The following is a 14,561-nucleotide window of genomic DNA, read 5'->3' as shown; positions in this document are numbered from 1 at the left end:
GCTCGCAGACCGTTCTTGTTAAGTTTAATATGTTACAAGTCAGACTATGAAATGACTCTGCACATAAAAGCCCAAGTTTGATCACAGAGGGGGGACCCACATGGTCGAAGGAGAGAACCAACTCCCATAGGTTGTGACTCCCACTCACCCACCGATTCATGCACTCCACCCCTAAGGAAAATAAGGCTTTTTTTTTTTTTTTTTTTTTTTTTTTTTTTTTGAGACAGGGTTTCAAAGAAAAGCTTTGCTGTTTATAAATTGGCTCCCGTGTGAAAAGGCTCCCGAGTGATAAACTTTATAGGAAATAAGGAGTTAGACAAACCTTGTTCCGGCACAAGATACATCCATCCCTCAGTCACAGTGAGTCTGCAGCACTCAAGCGATGAGCCCTCTGGTATTACAAAGCTGTCATTGCCTCCATGTGGCTGTTGGTGACATTTCCATCCTACCCCTATTACCATCAACTTCCTCCCGCAGAGCTCTGGAAGCCAGGGATATGTCATTCTCAAACCAAAGTAGGACCCCAGTCTCTTTAGAAAAACACAGCCGACTTGAGCAGTGATAAATCAATGATGCTTGCACTCCACAACAGGCTGTTGATGCCTGGTCTTGATCTCGTTTAACTCTCATGGTTCCATGTGGAGATGGGTTCTACTTTTATTCCTAGCCTTCATGTGAGGAAATAGAGGCGTAGGAGGAAAGACGTGTACCCAGGATGGCCTCGCTCGGAAATGGCAAACCAGCCTTCTGCGCTGTGTCTTCCCCACCCAGGATCCATATTCGCCAGACCTCCCATTGCCTAACATCCCCATCCCTGGGACATTGAGCCTTCATCCACTTCCTCCTTTATGACTTGTATACCACAGTTCCCCACTTCAAACCCAAGCTTTCCTTTTCTGGGGAGACCTCCCATCCTCACCCCCCCCACTCATCAGTCCTAGCACACACACACACACACACACACACACACACACACACACACACCATATGGTTTTTAAAGGGGGAAGGCATTCATCTTTGGTTTTAATTAAGGCCAGCTTGCTCATCCTGACTTTTAATACTGCCACCTCATTTGTCTTATTAAGTACTTAGCTTTGCTTTTAATTAGTGTTGTTTATTGTCAATGAGTTTTAATTGTCAGTGCAGGGTCCCTTTGGGGAGGATGCATCTGAGGGCAGAGCCTAGGAGACAGTCAGAGGACTATTGTGGATCCCCGATGGGGACTAGTGTTAACTTTTCAGGTCCCACGGGTCTGGTTGCCTTTGGAATCCCTGCTTGTTCCAAGCTGATGTGGGACAAAACTTCTATTCAAATTTGACTTTATTGGTTTATGATAGCCAAAACGACAAAAATGGGTTCAGGCATGGCAGGATGCAGCACCCCCCAACCTACCCGTGTTCCATGGGACAGTAGTGTTTCTCCATCTCCCTGCAGCAGGCTTTCCCTGCAAGGTGGCTTCTGACCCTACCAGCTCCGCACCCGAGACAGAAAGAAAATCATCATCTACAGAATTTCAGCAAAGCTTTTATTGGCTCAGATAGGTCACGTGAGGATCCCTGAGCCAACCACAGCAGACCAACTACTGATTGACCAGAAGTGGGCCATAAGCCCATCTCTAAGGACAGAACTAGGTGAACCCCACCTGAGCCTCACTGGTGGATATTAAGAAAGGAGCCATCTGGAAGGAATTCTGGAGTACTCTTACCCCCAACCCCAATACAGAATTAGAGACGTGTATGGACTGGAACCATGGTTCAGTCAGTAAAGTGCTTGCCATATAAGCATGAGGCCCTGGTTTGATCCCCAGATCCCACGTAAAAAGATAGGCATGGTAATGCCAAGCAATGGAGAGAGGGAGGCAGGCAGATCTCTGGGGCTCTCTAGCCAGCCAGCCTAGGTGAAATGGCAACCTACATGCCAGCAAAAGACCAGAGGACAGCTCTTGAGAAATGACACCTAAAGTTGACTTCTGACCTAGACACACACACACACACACACACACACACACACACACACACACACACACACACAGTGCATCCTAGGTATCTATTACACCTTCACTCAGACCTACAACACCCTGAAGACAGACATTTTTCTCTCCCAGGAACGTGGACAGAGTGCTCCCTGGCTAGAGCCTGGAAAGCAAATCAGCTGACAAACCCTTCAGGGACAGTCACTCGTTAGCCTGGGAGGTGAGCTCCCTGGGGTGGGAGTCCTCATTTCAGAGTGGGGTAGCTAACCAGAGTCACTCAGAGGACGACTCAGGGTTGGATGTGGGAGTTGGGTCTGAGCCAGCAACTTCTGTCTGTGCTGTGTAACAAACCATCCCGCTAACAAATGGCTTAGCACCACCATGGTTGGTTGCCTTTCGGTTCTCTGTGCCAGTCATCAGATTATGTTCAGCAGGGCAGTTCCTCTGGCCTAGGCCAGATTTGGCTCACTTGGCTTGGCTGGGCGAGTAACTCTATCAGTGGGCTAGCCTGGGCTCCTCCTATATAGCAAGAAGCCAGCTGTAGAGCATTTGCATCTTCAAAATCCTGACTGGACAGACATGCTGCCATCCCCTTGGTCATGGGAAGTTTCATAGCCAATCAGATGCAGAGGATGAAGAAGCCAGAGTCATCTGTGGATAGACACTGCTTCTCCGATACCCAGCCACTCACTCTCCTCTAGCTTCTCTGATGTTTCTGTAACTTACCAGATGCTTGCCCACCCCAGGGCCTTTGCAGTTCATTTCCCATCTGTCTGAGATGTTCTGCTCCAGTTGTCCACACGATCAGTCCCCTGCTCCAGGTCAAACGGCATGGCTCAGCGAGACCCTGCTGATGCCTATGTAAAACCAAACACCCAACCCAACCCCAGCTTTTTCCCTGTGTCAGCAGCTGGCACACTTCATACTTGGCCTGCATGTTTTCTGTCTTCCCTACCCAAAGCCAACCTCATTTCCGTCTCTAGTTTGTGTTTTGATGCTGTATCTCTAGCTCTAGACCACTGTTGGACACTTAGTGACAGTGGTTGTCCTGGTAGAGGAAAGGGGGAGAGAAGGAGGGAGAGGGAGATGTGTATGGGCCAAAGGACAACCTTGGGGGCCATCTACCTTGTTTTTTGAGGCAGGGTCTCTCACTGGGATCTGGAACTCTCCAAATAAGCTAGACCATCTGGCCAGTGAGTTCAAGTCCCCCTGCCTCACAGAGTGGAGTTTTAGGTTCCTGCTCCATGCCCAGCTTTATTACATGGATCCCATGATGAGCAAGCCCATCTCATCATTCTTCCCTGATGTCAAACATCTGCCCACGGTGTGGTGGACTTGGGGGTCACTTCCGTTAAGAACACAGATTCCAGTAGAGAAGGAAGTTTTCACTCCTCCTGGGAGATGCCTAGAGGTGGGATGGGCCAGTGGGCTCCCTGTGTCTGGCTGTGGAGATGTTTGTTAAACTATGATACGTTTTTCAAGTGCTCCCTGACTAATGTGTGGAGGGTAAACTGATCCTGGGCCCGAGTAACTGTAACAAAGAGTCCACCACAGGCTGCGTGTGGAGAAAGGTTGATTTGTGTTCGTGAGTCTGGAGACTCAAGTCAAAGACTGGGTGACCCCATAGCTGTGCCCTTTGGCATGGCTGGCACACCCCAACATCTGATCAGATCGCTCACACCACAGCCAAGTAACAGAGAGATCACAGAACCACGGTGCCTCATTCTTTGAGGACAAGTTCTCAGTGAGTCCAACACCTCCTTAAAAGTCCCACAGCACCACAGTGGGGACGTGTGTGAGCAATGAATAGGAAGCATGCTGTCCTGTCTCACATCACTAGGTGGCTGTGACTCCCAGGGGTCACTGCCCCTTAGTGGTGCAAGGTTCTGCACCTGGACAGTAGAGATGCTGGCTCAAGCTCCCTCCTTTTCCTGTGTCCCCACATGTGTGGTGTAGAGTGGGCGCTCATGAGTTAAAAGTGGCCAGATGATTGGGTAACCATCTCGGGTGGGTGTTTTCCAGGTGTGCCAGCCTTCCGCCATGACTGACACTGTAGTGAACCGATGGATGTACCCTGGTGATGGCCCGCTTCAGTCAAAGTAAGTCTGAGGTGACTCTGGAAGTAGCTCATTTGCTCTGGGCATTTCTAAATGTCTTCCTGTGAAGGGAGGAGAAGAGCTGTGGGCTAGGTGTGTGCGTGTGTGTGTGTGTGCGCGTGCGTGTGTGTGCATGTGCGCGTGTGTGCGTGTGTGTGCATGTGCGCATGTGTGCGTGTGTGTGCATGCACATGTGTGTGCGTGTGTGCGTGCGCGTGTGTGCGTGTGTGTGCATGTGCGCGTGTGTGCGTGTGTGTGCATGCACATGTGTGTGCGTGTGTGCGTGCGTGTGTGTGCGTGTGTGTGCGTGTGTGTGTGCGTGTGTGTTGCACATTCACGTTTATATGGGTGCACATTTATGTGTGGTTACATGTAACATGGTTCTTCCCACCAGCCTGGTCCCACAACCATGTCAGCCCCAAATGAACACACCACTGTGGACAAATGACTAGGACTTCTTATTGGCTAGCTCTGTCTTAATTATTAACCCATAACTACTAATATATGTATTTCTACATGATCTTGGCTTACCAGAGAACACCTCATGTGGATTACCTTGTCTAGATTGTAGCAAAAATAGATAATTAAAAGAAACAGTGTTGTGTGTAGAGGAGGAGGTAGCAAAAATAAATAATTAAAGGGAACAATGTAAGTGGGCCTAGCTCTCAGTCTTAGCCTCCCAGAGACTCCAGCCTGAGATGTTTTCAGGACACTACTCTTCTACTAAACCACTCTATTACATTTTTAGAACTTTAAGTTATTTTATCTCTGATCATTTCTTTTCATTCTCTTTAGTATTTTCCTGGTCCTTTAAGTCTCCTGCTCTTTGATCAGTTTTTATTTGTTGTGGGTTTTTCTTTTTTTTATTTGGTTTGTTTTGAGTTCAAGGCCAGCCTTGAACTCACAATCCTCCTGTCTGGGCTCCCTAAGTGTTGATATGAATGTGGCCCAGGTCTTTGACCTTTGAGTGTACATTTCATGTCTTTGACCACATGGTGGCGTCACTCATAAACGATCACTCCTGACTCAGTGGTGTGCCAATCACCCACAGGACTTCTTCACAGTCGATGTGAAAATTTCAGGACCTTTGCAAGCCACTTACTGACCATGGTCACAATTGAAAATTAATTGATATAAATTTACAATCACACTTTATTACACAAAAGGCGATGAGTACTTGAAATTAATTACATTTTAATGACCCAATGACAGGTCGATAACTCTCTGCTATTGATTTATTGCCCCTGGGTACTGTGAATACTATACAGAGGGATGTCTCAGCATATCCCTAGCTCCAAATGTTGTGATGGCGTTCTAGTAAGTCATGATGACTGAAAACATTGCTAAGCATCCACCACACACCACTGCCTGAAGTCCTTGACTGTCTAAATATGATGTTTATTATCCCCTGCAGTGACATCATCGTCATCAATATACATTATTATTATTGTTAGACAGGGTCTCACTATGTATTTATTGATGGTTGAACTGCATGTGTCTGTGTGGGTGTGTGGTGGGTGCATACACATGGATGCAGTACTCAAAGAGGCCAGAAGAGGGCAGAAGATCCCCCTGAAAATGGAGTTATAGATGGTTGTGAGCCATCATTTGGGTTCTGAGAACTGAACCCTGGCCCCCTACTCTTGAGCAGCCCATGCTCCTAATCACAGAGTCAGCTCTCTAGCCCCATCTTTCTGTGTTTGTAAGGGCAGGTCCATTTTCTTTTTGTCATTAAACTTGTTACTTAGGTTACATTCCTTTGTTACAGAATTTTATAATTTCCCACAATCTGTGACTTAGGTTTTCCTTTCCATAGTAAACTCTTCGGGGGGTGGGGGGGAAACCATTGAATGAAAGAGCTGAAGAAAAATCCTTCCTTTCTAACAACCCTTGAGTGGCAATGGAAAGCATGGCTTGGGGGATATGGCTCAGGTGTTAGATACAGCCCACCATGTACAAGACTTTGCACAATGCCCTGCATCACTTACAATCCCAGCACTTGGGAGGTGGAGACAGGAGTATCATAAATTCACACCATCCTCAGCTACCCACAGAGTTTGGAACCAGCTAGGCTACATGAGACCTTATCTTTAAAAACTGCCTTTAACAGTTAAATACCTGAGAAGAGTTTTTTTGACTCACGCATATGCTCCAAAATAAAAGTCCTCCATCTGGGACCTGGGTTTGATTCTGAGGACCCACATTGTGACTCACAACCATCTGTAACTCTAGTTCCAAGGGATCCAGTGCCTCATAAGGCTGCCTCATGCACCAGACATATGTGCGGTACACAGACATATATGCGGAAAAAACACCTATACATCTAAAATAAAAATAACAATAAAGAAATTTAAAGTTGTCTATCTGTTGCCCAGGTATACCTATAGCCTTCCTCTGTTCCCTGAGATGTACCAGGGACACCTCAGAACTCTGGGTGTGACTCTCAGCAGGACACCTCAGCCATTTCCCTCAATGTCGTCTTGTGCAAACCTACTTTGTAGATAATAATCTACCCACCCAAAAGTGCGTCTCAGTGAGATAAATAGTTTCCCAGAGGGTGGACAGGATAAAATATTTATTTTATTTAAGAAACGAGAGTTAATTAAAATCCCATCCATCAGAATTTACTTTCGTTGATAGGAAGCCAAACAATTTGTCTGGCAATTAAATTAGAATTATTCCAGCAGTCTAGACACAGCTTCATTAGCCACTCCCGTGTTCCCATGATGCCACCTCGCTCACTGCTCCACCTCCTCCAGACATGAAACAATTGCAGCCATCACACACACTGTTGAGCCTGACACCACAGCTCCACATGGGAGGAACACAATGTTCATGTCTTCCTCCAGGTGAGCAATTTTCAGAAACCCTTCTAGTTCAGCCTCCTGGGACCTAGGGATGCTGTCTGCAGACACCAATGTGGGGTGAAAGAATGTGTGCATCTGTTCCTGTCCGGGTGGGAACAGAGTGAGGACAGTCAGAGAGATGCTGCCAGCATACTGTGCCAGGGATGCCAGGTGGAAACTGAGGTACCAGAACAGGTTGCCACCTGCCCGTGGTGGTAAAATGCTGGAAGTAGGACAGGGTTGCATCTCCACGCCTATCTTGCTGTTCTGGAGTCATGAGCAGGACTCAGCCTAAGATGAGGAAAATCGGACTTTCATTGAGTGATTTCCCTTAGTGTCACATAGGAACAGTATTCAAATATATACATACATGCCAGGGCCGGGGATCACTTGGTAGAGTGCTCCCAGCATGCACAAGGCCCTGGGTTCAATCCTTAGAGCTGTATGAACACGGTGTGGATACCTGTGATTTCAGCATGGAGTAGGCAGAGGCAGAAAGATCAGGGGTCAAGGCAAGCTTGACTGTATTCTATGTAGTAAAGGCCGGCCTGGGCCACACAGACCTTTGTCTCAACAAAGGGAACAAGGAGGGGAGGAATGGCTGGCTGATCAGTGTGGTTTATTAATGAGTTGACTTATTTGGTCTCTTCTTAAAGATGGGATTTTGTAGCCCTATCCAGAGGCATCCATGGTTTAGATGTGACACTAAATAAATCCAACGTACAGAGGAACACCTCTGTAACCCCAGTACTTGGGAAGCTGATGCAGGAAGATTTCTGTGAGATCAAGGCTATCTGGGATACATTTGAGACATTACCTGAAAGCAAACAAATGAAAGATAATGAAAACACACACACACACACACACACACACACACACACACACACACACACAGAGAGAGAGAGAGAGAGAGAGAGAGAGAGAGAGAGAGAGAGAGAGAGAGGAAAGTGGGCCATCAGAATTCAAACTATGATACTGCATCTAGAAAATATGGGCAGGATGATGAGTTCTTTTTAGAGATTCATTTTATTTTTAATTGTGCATATATGCTTTGTTTCTGGATGTATGTGCATGTGTGAGTGCAGTACCCACAGGAGCCAGAAGAGGGCAGACCTCCTGGAGCTGAAGCTAGCAGGTGGCTGTGAGCTGGCTGTTAGGGAAGCTGGGAACTGAACTCCCGGTCCCCTTTAAGAGCAAGTACCCACTCTTTACTGGTGCCTCTTGGTCCTGAGAATTCTTAGGTAACCTCTCTCGTTTTCTCTTTCTCTCCTTGCTTGGCATGCCCACAGTGACAAGGAACAGTAAGTATTTCACTCCATTTTCATTTTTCTCCAAGTTGAGTTTTAATGTAATGAGTTGGTAAAGAGGGAATGAGGTGTGTGTGTGTTGGGGGGGGGGTGACAGACAGTGCTATGTCTGTGTCTGCCCCTGCAGAGTTTTGCTAGGACAATTACTCTGGTCAGTGTCGTTCTGAATCAAAGTGGTAGCAACTGGGGCAGTGCTGGCAGGCTCTCTAGGCCATGCCTCCTGGCTGTCTCTTTCTGGAGGTCACCCTGACTGCTGTGAGATGTGCCATCAGTTCCCAGTGTCTGGCTTTGTTGACCGCATTTGTGTTTTGAATTAGATTCATGTACTAACTATGCATGACAAATTGGATGTCTGGCACAACAAAGGGGCTGCCAGGCAGCTCCATCTCAGTGGCAAACACATCCAGACACTATAGGATGTCATTGTCACCCGGGAATGATGGGATGCTAAGACTCATCATCACTGTGGCCTTATGTATCACACTCCCCATCATTTCCCTAGACTGTCCTGCCTGTAAAGTGGATTTGATAACCTGCCCTTCCTTATCAGAGGGTGGAGGAGCCTTCACATGTAAACTGTAAGGCATCAGCAATCAAATGGAGGTGTGAAACTGGGTGGTGCACACCTTTAATCCCAGCACTTGGGAAGCAGAGGCAGGCAGATCTCTATGAGTTCGAGACCAGCTTGGTCTACAAGAGCTACTTCCAGGACAGCCTCCAAAACTACAAGAGAAACCCTGCCTGGAAAAACAAAACCAAACAAACAAACAAAACCCCAAAAAACAAATGGAGTTGTGAATCACCATCTTGTATTCCCATTGGTGGTTGTAGTGGGGAGAGAACAGACTTGAATGTTGGATTCAGCATTTTTAGATCCAAATAATCTGACCCTCAGTCTTCCAGGGAATGGATGGACCCCAATAGCATATACCCAGGTGACCCCAGCCTTCTCCCTCTGCTCTGGGCCTCAGTTTCCTTGTGTGTCAAACGGCACTCAGTGATCTCTGTGGTTGGCTGGTGGGACCCTGGTCACACAAGCTTTGCTTTTTATTAAACCACAGACATGTTACTGAGACATGTCGGGGATGGGGACTGAGGAGCTGTCCGATTAATGATGGATGAGATGTCTCAGAGGGACAGATGCTGCCTGTCACCTCTACGTGTGGACTCTAGACTGAAGTGTGTTCTGAAGTGGAAAGGGAACCAGAGAGAAAAGAAGAATGTTCAGGCACGGGCAGGGGTGAAAGGGAGGATGATGGGGGCGGGGGCACATGACATGATCGCGGAAGGGAGGAGGTGGGGGGGGGATGCAGCAGGGAAGAGGCCAAAGAGAAAGAAGAGTCGCATGTGTTCATGAAAACACTGAGTGCCGACTTACACAGTTTTATATTTATGTATTGCGTGTCTGTGCGCCACATACGTGTAGGAGCACTTGGAGGTCAGAGGAGGACGTTGGATCCCCTGAAACTAGAGTTACGGGTGGTTATGAGCTGCCATGTGGGAGCTGGAAACTGCAAGAGCAGCCAAGGCCCCTCACTGCGGAGTCTCTCCTGGGCCCCACCGCGTCTCAGAGCTTATAGAGGCTTCCAGGGCTGAAGGCTGGGAGAGTTTGCCCTCATTCCCCTTCCCTCCATTCTCCCCTCCCTCCTTCCTACTGCCCCTCCCTTCCTCTTCTCCCCCCCCCCCATCCCTTTAACCCCAGCACTCGGGAAGCAGAGGCAGATGGAGCTCTGTGACTGCGAGGCCAGCCTGGTCTACAAAGTGAGTGCCAGAACACGTTCCGAAGCTACAGAGAAACCCTGTCTCAAAAACCAAAAACTAAACTAAAAGAGACAGAAATGGTGGCACATGCTTTAATCCTAGCATTTGGGAAGCGGTGGCAGGTGGATCTCTGTGAGTTCAAGGTCAGCCTGGTCTACAGAGTCCAGGACAGCTAGGGCTATACAGAGAAATTCTGTCTAAAGAAAAAAAAAATGACCAAGTGCCTGCTGTATACCAGTTGCCATGTTAAACGCCAGAGACACATACATGCATAGCCCCAGTATGGGTGACATCTAGTTGGGGTCTACATGAAAACCACCCGTAATCAACATATTCTCCCATATAAGGACAATATAGATGTGGGACCCAGAAGAATATTATGTAGCCCAGACTTGGGGACCATGATGCAAGGGTTTTTCAGAGAAGGAGTCATTAAAGGCAGGCCAGGTTAGAGAGAGACATCGATCCACATGGGAAGGTCTTCAGGCGGTATCTTCATGTGAGAGTGCAGGATTTCAGAGCAGCAGAGGGGGTTGATGACAACTGAGGGCCGTGGCAACCCTGGTGTCCCCCTGCATCTCCTGTGGTGTTACCAGGATGGAATCCGTGCAGAGGGTCCGTCCTTGCTGACCATGGATGAAAATGTCTCTCAGCACAGCCTTCCTGGCTCCTTTATTAGCATCTCCCCACTGAGCTGCAAAGATTGCCCTTTGATACCTGCGCTGTGGGCATCCCAGGAAAGGGAGGGCAGGAGGTAGGGACAGAAAAGGGTTCATTCCGGCTGCTGTGGAGGAAGATTCAGAGCCCCTGCGCCCACTTCCACCATCCCATTCCTCTGGGGACTCGCCATGTGTTAATAGAGACATCTGGCAGGCACGTGATGATTGTGTGAAATGAATGCAGGTGAGTGATCAGAAAGGGCGAGTAGTTCTCTGTGTGTTTCAGGGACCAGCAGGTGGGCGGGGCTTCATCTAGTGTCCTCTGATGCAGGCTTTGGTGGCAGTGACCTTCCACTTTCTTTCGGTGCAGGGACAGAAACGTGCGAGTTCCTGGCCATGCTATCTTGAGTCTGCATCGGTCCCTTCCCCCCAAGTGTCAGGCATCCGGGAAGCAAACATTCGATAGTGGTGATCTTCCCGCTTCCATCAGCCATGAAATTTTCTTTGAATAATATTTTATTCAAAAGCTAAATATTGGTGAGCAGTGGGGATATAGCCAGGTAAAGACCTTCCGTGGCTGAGCGTGTTCACCGTGAACTTCATACAGCTGAGATTTAAAACGATTCCACTCGGTAAAGTGAGTGGAGGGAGTCGGGCAGCCTCCTCTTTCTCTCTTTACTGTCAAGTGTATCAGCTAGCTTCTGCTCTGTGTCAAAACATCTTAAGGCATCTTACTCAGTGAACCCTATTTGCAGGTGCCCCAGTTATCTGACTTGTAGATGGACCCACAGAAATAAACACCCTACCCTCAAGTTCTCAGGCTGGGTTGCCTGGGAACCTGCTTCCTTGGAGGATTGAGCTGGCAGGTATGGGGTGGGCCCTCTGGGCACACAATCCGATCCTCTGTGTAACTTGTCCCATGGATAACAGTACTTCTGTCTCCAGCGCTGGCTTTTAGCAGGATCCCTGGTAGAGTGCTTGCATGATGTGCAAGAGGTCCTAGGTCTGATCCCCAGCTCCTTATACACTGGGCATGATGGGCCATACTGTAATCTCAGCACTCTGGAGGTGGAGGCAGGAGGATCAGGAATTCAAGGTCATTCTTGGCCACTTAGAAATTCCAAGGCCAGCCTGATATACCTGAGACCCTGTCAAAAAAGGTAAACAGCAACAAAACAAAACCCAAACTAAGATCTTAACGTTGGACCTTGTCTTAATGACACTTAATTGGCATCTGTCCTAGTTAGAGTTTCTATTGCTGTGAAGAGACACCATGACCACATCAACTCTTATAAAGGAAAATGTTTAATTGAGGGTAATGGCTTACAGTTTCAGAGATTTCGTCCATTGTTATCAAGGTGGGAAGCATGGACCCAGGTGGGCAGACGTGGTGTGGGAGAAGGGGCTGCTACATGTTACGCAGGCAAAAGGAAGTAGACTGAGACACTGGGCAGTATCTTGAGCATATATGAGACATCAGAGCCCACCTCCACAGTGACACACTTCCTCAACCTAGACCACATCTACTCCAACAAGGCCACACCTCCTAATAGTGCCACTCCTCGAGATTATAGGGGCCAATTATATTCAAGCTACATTCACATATTTCTATATGTAGAAAACCCACTGTTTTGTCCCAAGGCCCCCATGTCCACAAGGCTTCACAACCCAGGGAGTTCCTTCTGTTCCCAGAGAGTAAAAGGCTTTGGTTGAAAAGCCCATCTCATTTCCCTCTGTTTGCTTTGGGAATGAAAACATGTAACCCACAGGAGGCCTGTGGTCTCCCACTGAGACCCAGGAGGAAGTTTCCAAACACCAGCTGAGCTGTGTATCAACTGTTCCTTCTACATCAAGATAGGAGGAGGGTTCAGAGGAAGCAGGAGCTTCCAGCCACCTTTCTGCTCCCTACAATCTACAGAGAGGGACAATCTTCCTATCAGGGACCTTGGGGACACATCCATTCTGCTCATTTGTATGTCTGAAGCCATGCTTGTGCAGCAGCTTAAGTTCTCGGTGTGCACAGAGCCCAGTAGGTTGTATGGTGGTGGGTGGGAAGGAGGCACTGGCTATGGTACCTGGGCCTCAAGTCCAGAATGCCCCCTGAGTTTAGCATGTAATTGCTAGGTAAAGGCAGGAAAGAACTGGAGGGGAGACCATTGTGGGGGCTGTGATGGCTCATATTGAAGGTCGACTTGACATGAAGATCTGGAATCATCTTGAAGACCCTCTGGGCACCCCTGTGGAGATATTTGAGGTTAGATAAGTTGAGGTGGGAGGGCCTACCTTATGTGTGGTCAGCTCCGTCCCCTGGACTGGGGTCCTGGAGCAAATACAAAGGGGAAAGCCAGCTGAGCACCAGCCTTCATCTCTGTCTGCTTCCTGACTGAGGATGCATGTCTCACACTCCGCCTTTCCTGGCATGAGGGAATGCACCGGCCCGTACATGTGAGTTAAAATGAGCCCCTTCTTAAGCTGCTTCTCATCAGAGCAATAGGAAAAGCAACTAAAATCGGGACCCGAGGAGCAAGCAAGGGAAAGAGGTGGAGTTGGAAAAAGGAAGAGTTGGGCAGATGGAGACCACCATCCCCTCGGGAAACCACAGGCCTGGGGAGATGGCTGGGCGCTGTGGGATGGGTCAGAATCCATAGTGTCAATGTCAGGGAGGGGGAAGGAACCTCAGGCAGCCCTCTCTCCCAGCTCTCTCTCTCTCTACCCACTTCTCACACTCTCCCAGCTCACATCTGAGGTCTTGGAATAGTCTGGAGGGACCTGAAGTTTCCTTCATTTAGGAGTCCTTCCTCCAGAGGTGGGAGACAAGTCCGACTTTTGCAAAAATTCCCAAGGAATTGACCAATGCCAGGACACCCCAGAGCCGGAGACTGGGTTAGGTGAAAACTGAGTGAACTCTCAGTGTCCCTAGGATCCCAGGATCCTTTTACCTCCCGGGACAATGCCCTGCAGTGCCTAGATTGAGGGGGAGGGGCTTGCCTTGCTCCCATCCCCCCTGTGGACCACCAATAGAAGACTTTAACATCCCTCTGTTCACAAGAGCCTGGGTTCTAGTCAAGGCCTCTGTGACCCTGTGTCCTCAGATGTTGACTTGAGTACCAAAGCACAATAATGATGAGGTCCCCGAAGCTCGGGGGTGGGGTGGGGGGATGGGAATGAACAGGTACCAAGAATGTTATTTAAGGATGGCTTCAGCCAGAAACATTTGAACCTGGGCAGCAGGAGATGGTGTGCTGGTGCTGTGAGACTCAGGCTTTGAGGCAGAAACAAAAGTTGGGCAAAGAGGACAGTGTGGCTGGGACTCAGTGGGTGGGGAGCAGGGGTTGCCAGCAGTGGGCTGGGAAAGCAGATGGGAGGGAATTGCCATAGCGGGAAAGAGCTCCGGGATTTTACTATGGCGGTAAAATTCACAGACTTTAGCACTGAGCATCTTAAAGAGCTGAATTCGGCAGTCTGGTACGTTCATCACCTGAAAGGCTGTCGCTGCTGTCTGGTCCTGAGCTTCACCGTTAGTGAGGTGCTACTGTAGGGTCCAAGCTCAGGCTAGCATTGGAACACCTGCTCCGTGTCAGACCTGTGTTTCCATCCCATCTCTCCAGGCAACATCTCCTTTCCTCCCTCACAAGACCACACAGGACATCTGCTTCCCTTCCCTGTAATCCTCCTCTGCTCCTCCAAAGCAATCTGATAGATGGGGGAACCAGAGGCAGGGGAGGAGAGGGAGGGGGAAGGGGAGGAGGAGGAGGAGGAAGGGAACTGGGTTTTATTTCCCAGTTGCTGGATCAAAAGCAATTTCCTGGCCCCCATGCCAACGTGAGTGTGAGCCGGTGGCCCGTGTGTCCTGGACTCCAGTGTTTTCCCAGATCTGAGTTTCCCAGATAGCCAGGGAAGTCTGAGAGCTTCCCAGTTGG

The 14,561-nt window shown here is 48.7% G+C and overlaps 1 protein-coding gene across 1 annotated transcript in view; it reads left to right on the top strand.

Annotated features, from left to right (window-relative positions):
* The first annotated feature begins 3,995 nt into the window (after positions 1–3,995).
* Rph3a (rabphilin 3A) overlaps positions 3,996–14,561 on the top strand; it is a 43,928-nt gene continuing 33,362 nt past the window's right edge. Inside the window, exon 1 of the mRNA XM_051176564.1 lies at positions 3,996–4,071. Within this exon, the coding sequence (XP_051032521.1) occupies positions 4,013–4,071 (59 nt within the window). The 5' untranslated portion in view covers positions 3,996–4,012. The remainder of the gene's footprint in view (positions 4,072–14,561) is intronic.

Source organism: Phodopus roborovskii, unplaced genomic scaffold, assembly GCF_943737965.1.
Source record: "Phodopus roborovskii unplaced genomic scaffold, PHOROB, whole genome shotgun sequence".
Classification (NCBI taxonomy): domain Eukaryota; kingdom Metazoa; phylum Chordata; class Mammalia; order Rodentia; family Cricetidae; genus Phodopus; species Phodopus roborovskii.
Note: the sequence above shows the minus strand (reverse complement) of the source record. Positions and strands in the feature narration are given on the sequence as shown.